Here is a 6000-nt window from a genome sequence, read left to right as displayed (position 1 = left end):
TTGGTTTTACCACGGATAATGAAACTCACAAATTAACCAGCGATCCCTTACTGAGTGCTTCCCAAAGGCTGGGTGCTGGGGTCAGGGATGAGAGGCCCCCAGTGTTTGAGGGGTCCCAACAAACACATAAGTCACTGTGGCGAATGCCCCACTGGAGGCCAGGACAACATTGAGGTCCCCACCTGAAAAAACATTCTAACAACTTCTGCTGACAATAGAAGTAACGTGTGGCATGTTGGCGTATGTTGAAAGGGGCATTTGTTGATTGCGTGTGCCTGGGGATTTTTTGTGCTGTGCAGGAACACGAAGTTATAATGGTTTATCAGTTTAAACGTTTACTTCGAAATAAGATCGCACCATTTCTCTCCAGCGTCTTTCAAACATACCAGGATTTTACCAACGCTACCGGAGCACAAAGCATTCCGACCTTAATTGACGAGGACGGAAACTCCACTTTGGTAATATCGACTCGGAGACATTAACCTCCTGGCTGCAGGGCTGCGAGTTTTGAAATGCGATCTCCGCAGCTGTAGTTATAATTGTCTTATGTCACATTGACCGGGCGTGTTTACAATTTTTAACTGTCTTAAAAAGTCCAGGGACATCTGTTGAGAGTTTAATTGTGAGTGTAAAAAAAAAAAATCATTAAAGGAACAGTCAAGAGATCAATTTTCATACTGTTTAAACAACACGGTGGCCATCAGGCGGTGGGGGAATCTGGCGAGATGACTAATTTATCTCCCAAGTCGCAGCGCTAGTGTCCGGGGAGGCAGGAGGGGATGGAAGGCACTTTAAGTAAAGCAGGAGACGGAGGCGGACGGAGGCAGAGGAAGGGGGAGAAGGGGGAAAGGGGGAGCAGCGAGAGCCGGAGGAGAAAAGAAAGAAAAAATGGACATTTTCCTTTCCACCGGAAAGTATCCATAACCCCGGCCTTAGGCTGAGCGCCCCGCTTTCCTCGGGTTTGGCCGGGGGTTGGGTGGGCGGAGAGGAGCGCGCGGCCCGAGCGGTCCCAGAACGGGCCGCCCCAAGCCGCGGGCCGCCGAGTTTGCGCCCCTCCGCGCGGCCACTTTTGTTCTCCGCTCGGGGCGCCGGGCCGCGGCGGGGCGGCAGTGCGCACGCGCGGGCAGGGCGGGGGCGGGGCGGGGGGCGGGGCGGGGCCGGCGGCTGGCTCCGGCCCCGCCCCCCGCCGCCCCGGCCCGCTCCATCCGGGCACTGCCGAATTAGCATCGTGCCGAGGCACAACTTTGCCGAGGCCCAGCGAGATCCAGGCGCGCGCGCCGGAGGAAATATAGTCCCTGCCGGCGGGCGACTCGCGCGGGCGGCGGCGGGGCGGGCGCGCGCGGGGCTGCGCGGGGCTCCGGGCGCCGGGGGGCCATGCGCCGGGCCGCGCCGGCAGCCCGGGGACCCGGCGCAACTTGCCAGGCAGCCTGAGGAGTTGGGGCGGCCGCGGCGGCCGGCTGCCTTTCTTCCCCCTCGCCAGACCCCCCCCTCCCTTTCGGCCGTGGGGGAGGGGGCTCGCGTTCCCCCTCCCCGGAGACCCGGTCCGACCCCGCCCGCTCCTGCTCCAGCGGAGCGGCGCAACTTCCCGGGAGCCGGGGCCAAAGTGAGCGAAAAGTGCTGCCCAAGTTGCCGGGATGGAGCTGCAGAGCCGGCCCGAGGCGCTCGCCGTGGAACTCGCGCGCCACCAGGTAGGCGGCCGGGGGCCCCTGGCTGGGGTGGGGGGCTCCAGGGACCCGAGCCCGGCGTCCTCTTCCTCGTCGCAGGGTCTGCATGGCTGGAGGGGTCCGGAGGGAGACCCTCCTTGAGCCTACCTCGGGGCGGGGCGAGTGTGCACTCGCACGGACCCCCGTCTGGGCTCCCCCTCCGCCCCCCTCTGGTGCAATCTTGCATAGTTTGAGGGGGGGTCGGGCGCCCGTGGGCCCCGAGCCCGGCGTCTTCTCTCTCTCAGCGCAGGGTCTGCAGGACTGAGGGTGCCGGGTACCCCTTCGTGAGCCTGCCCCGGGGTGTGTGTGTGTGTGTGAGTGTGTGCGCCGACCTCCTCCGGCCCCCACCCCCCGTGCAATCCTGCACAGTTTGCAAAAGTAGTTTCGGCGATGGTTGCCCGGGCGAGCAGCGGCGCGGCGGCCGGGGCCCGAGCGGTATTGCGGCGTGCGCGTGTGTGTGTTGGGGAGATTAGGACGCGACTTGAATATTTATGAGCTTTGCTCGACACGGACTCGCCGTGTTTACTTGGCTCTTTGTTCCTCCCCCCTCCCCCGGCACACACTCACACTCACGCTCACTCGCACACGCACCCCGGCCTGCAAACTTGCACGGCTCGGGGCGCGCCGCCGGGTGGCCGCGGCCCCCGCCCCGCCCCGCGAGCTGCCCCGATGAGGCGGCAGCCACAGGTAAGCGGCCCCGCGCGGCGCTGCCCGGCCGCCGCGCGTGCGGGACGCGGCCCGGGGAACTTGGAGCGCGCTGCGGGCGGCCCGGCCTGCGGGCTGCCGGCGGGGGGCTGCGGCCGCGCGGGGCCCCGGGCGCACTTGGCCCCCCGGGGCCGCTGGCCTGAGCCTGCTCCTCCGTGTTTCTGCAGAACGGCGACCTCAAGAAGCAGCTCCACGAGAGGCAGCCGCGGATCGCCGCGCTCAGCGACAAACAAGTAAGCGAGCTGGAGCTGCCCCCCACCCCGCGCGGGGGGCGGGTGTCGCCGGGCACTTTGGCAGCACCCTAAAAAGTGCCGGCCTCGGCGCTGCACGCTCAGACTCCCAACGGAGTCTGTCTCCAACCCTCAAAGTTACCCGCCCCCTCCTTTTCTGGAAAGAAAGAGCCGGTTCTTGGAGGCCGAGCGGGGAGGTCGCGGCTCCGGCAGTGGCCGAAGGAGTGAAGCTGCACTTAAAAGGCGGCGAGCAGCCCGGCGTCCATTTTGAGTTGGTGGACATGTTTTTGGAATGCGAAAATTTCTTCCTGCTCCACGTACCCCCCCCCCCACCTTCAGGCCAGTGTGAGGGTGGGGGTAGAGGGGGCGGTAATTCGGGCCTAGACACCAAACTACTTGGAAGCGATTTCTGGGTTCCAGTGCACATCGTATTTAAAGAATCGTTCCTCTGGGCTCCCCCCTCCCCTCCACTTCTCTAGCATCACTTTTTATTCTTGGAACCTGACGCCAGATCCCGGGAACAAAAGAAAAGCGCCCCCAGAACCCCCCCCCCCCAGTTCTGCTCCAACTTTGGTCTCCGGGCATCAGGTGTAGATTTGGACACACCAGAAGCTCCTCGCGGTGGGGGGCACGGCCGCCGACCCCCCTCCCGGCCCCTCGAGGAGGAAAAGTTGCCCATTGTGACTTAGTTGCGCTGAGCTCAGCGCTCGGGGTTTCAGCACCACGAACAGATGCCGCCGCCGGAGCGCGGCCGGCCGCGCGCCCCCGCCCCCGCCCCGCCCCTCCCCCCTCGCCGCGCGCCCCTCCCCCTTCGCTGCTCCCCCCGCCCCCTCTTCCCCGCACAGGCACTCCCGCCCCTTCCCGCGCCGCCCCGAGCCGAGAACTTTGAGCGGCGCAGCCAATGGCGCTCTCGGGGCTCCGAGGCGGGCGGGGGCGGGGGCGCCGGCGCCCCTCCCCGCTGCCCCCGGCCCTCCCTCCGCCCGCCCCGCGGGCCCGCCCCCGCCCCGCCGCGCCCGCCGGCCATCGATCGCGCTTCCTTCGGAATGCCGGCCGCCGTCAGCACCAAACTTGGACAGTGCCCGCCCCCGCCCCCGCCCCCGCCCCCCGGCTCGGCCGCCGAAGCTGATCCCCTCCTTCCTCCCCAACTCCGGGCCAGGGCGGCCGGATCCGATGCCCCATCCCCGAAAGAATTTTCGGTGGGAGGAGAGACGTGGACGAGATTGGTGGGGGTGGCGGCGACCCTGGAGAACTCAGAGGCCGGGTGTTCATTTCGAGTCTTTAAAGTTGAAAAGTGGTGGGAGGGGGCGTGCGGAAGAGGAGGGGGCCGGGGTTTGCGGAAAGAAAGATGGCTGTTCCCGCGGGTCCGCGCCTGGTCGGGGGCGCCCGGCTGGACCCGAGGGTTGGGACGCACGCATTCACCCCTTTCTGTCGGTGCCACGGCCCCCACTCCCCGGCCGCGCGCTCCCGCCCGCCCGGCCCGCGCCCCCGTCCAGGAGTGGAAGCTTCCATTCCCGCCGGAGGGGGGCCCGGCGCGCGGCCCCGGCGAAGTCGGGGAGTTCGCGGGGGGAGGGGACCCAGGCCCGGCATTACCATTTTGATTGCTTTGATGCCATTTTTGGAGGGGGAGGGGTTGGAATACCCTTCTCTGCTGAGCACAAAGATGTTTAATCGCTGTGTAGAATCAAATCAGATACTTTCTTTAAAAAAAAAATCCATCACTAAATCTGGTACGGTGTGATAGCTGAGGGTTACTAAGCCCTTTTTTTCACCGGGTAAAACAGCAAGTTGTTGACTCTCATGCTCGGAGTAGAAGATTTAAAAGAGAGAGAGAGAGAAAAATCCAATAATCCAGCAGCTTTTATTACAACAATGTCTCTTTATGTGTGCTTCCACATAGCAATAGTTGCACTGTTTGTAGTGGTTTTTCGGAGCTTAGGTTTGATCATTTCTTGTGTATTGTAGCAACTATTTCAAGGCTGTTTAAATTTTTATGATGATAGTAAATGAGTAGCTATTTATTATCTGTCATGCCGGAATTTAGATGAGACTGAGAGAAACACTGAAAAATCCTGTTTGAAGGCTGCGGTGCAGCTCCGGGAAGGAGCTGTCCGATCCACGCTGCCTTTGCCTTTAAATTTGAACTCGGGGAAGGATGCTTGCGAATGGAATGTACCTCCATCTTTTTGTGTGTGTGTGTGAGTGTGTGTTTAAAAAGAAAGAAAGAGAACAGCGAAAACTTTTGTTCTCTTGCCTTTTAAAAAATGTTTCTTTTAAATGACTAAAAATAACATCTGGTAAGCAGCCAGGGTTTGGCCTGGCCATCGGAACTTGTGTTTGTAACTGTAAGTGTGTTGTTTTTCCTTTTCCCTTTGTGGCATTTTATGTAACAAGGGCTCATAAAAGAGGGAGTGGAGGGGGCTGAGGCTTGGTGCAGCATGCTAATAAAGCTGCCTTGTCTCTCCCGAGCTCCACGGTGAAATCTTGCAGAGGTCACCTATGAAATGAGTTGGGTAGACTTAACATTTACTCGTCTCTCTCTCCTTGGGAGAGTTTGGTGGTGATTGGCAGCTTGGCTGGGGGAAAGGTCGATGAGGAGGCTCTTGGAGGTGATTCTGGGCTGCACCCAGGGTCTTGAAGAGGAGCTGTGGGGCTCTGCTTGGCCACCCCAGAACCTGCCCGAGGAGCTGAAATGTGGGAGCAGGTATGAAAAAGCCAGTATTTCAAAGTTTATTCTTAACTCAACATAAAATTAAAGGTAGTGTTTATTTATGGATTTGCTTGGGGAGAAACTCATGCCGTCTCCACCTCCAGAGATGTGTGCTTTTGTGCGCTCCCACTTGGAATATGGGGTATGAAGGTTAAGTTTCAATTGAAAGTGCACATGTGGATGATCAACTGGATAGTAATGAACGGGTGACCCCATTATCCACATCTGTTAGATGTACAAGAGCAGCTGAGTAATAGCTTTTGGTGCCCAGCCATCAATTTCCCATTCATGCCCTTGGCACTGGAATTTTTTCAGTTACTTCTAGAAAAATGGGCAAGCGTTTAAAGATGTTTATCAAGGACTCCTATAAGTAAATACGTTGTTGGTCAAAAGTAGAGAGATACAAATTCTGTTTAACTCCTCAGTGTTTCTCCTACTGTTGGTGGACTAGGGTATAAATAGGAAACCAACTTCCATAGGACCTTACTGTTTGAAAACAGAGTTTGTGTTTTCTTCTTAAAAAAAAAAAAAGGAGATGTGGAGGAGCCGATCAGAGCTGAGTTGTGGCCCCGCCGAGAGTGGCCAGGCTGCGTGCCCAGGTGTGGCCTTGCCTGGCTGCTGGGCTGTGATTCCAGTGGAGGACGCAGTCCTCGTT

The 6000-nt window shown here is 59.8% G+C and overlaps 1 protein-coding gene across 2 annotated transcripts in view; it reads left to right on the top strand.

The window, feature by feature from the left end:
• Positions 1-1365: 1365 nt before the first annotated feature.
• The window catches only part of PHF21B (PHD finger protein 21B), a 102605-nt gene continuing 97970 nt past the window's right edge, over positions 1366-6000 (top strand). The window contains exons 1-2 of one of the 2 annotated variants that reach the window (XM_023631381.2): positions 1366-1688; positions 2576-2641. In XM_023631381.2, coding sequence (XP_023487149.1) covers positions 1635-1688; positions 2576-2641 — 120 coding nt within the window. In that variant the 5' untranslated portion in view covers positions 1366-1634. Of the gene's footprint in view, positions 1689-2158; positions 2391-2575; positions 2642-6000 lie in introns of those variants that run through there. The other variant, XM_070254411.1, reaches the window with a different exon arrangement.

The sequence above is a fragment of the Equus caballus genome, chromosome 28 (assembly GCF_041296265.1).
Source record: "Equus caballus isolate H_3958 breed thoroughbred chromosome 28, TB-T2T, whole genome shotgun sequence".
Taxonomy (NCBI): Eukaryota; Metazoa; Chordata; class Mammalia; order Perissodactyla; family Equidae; genus Equus; species Equus caballus.
This window is presented reverse-complemented; position numbering and strand designations above follow the sequence as displayed.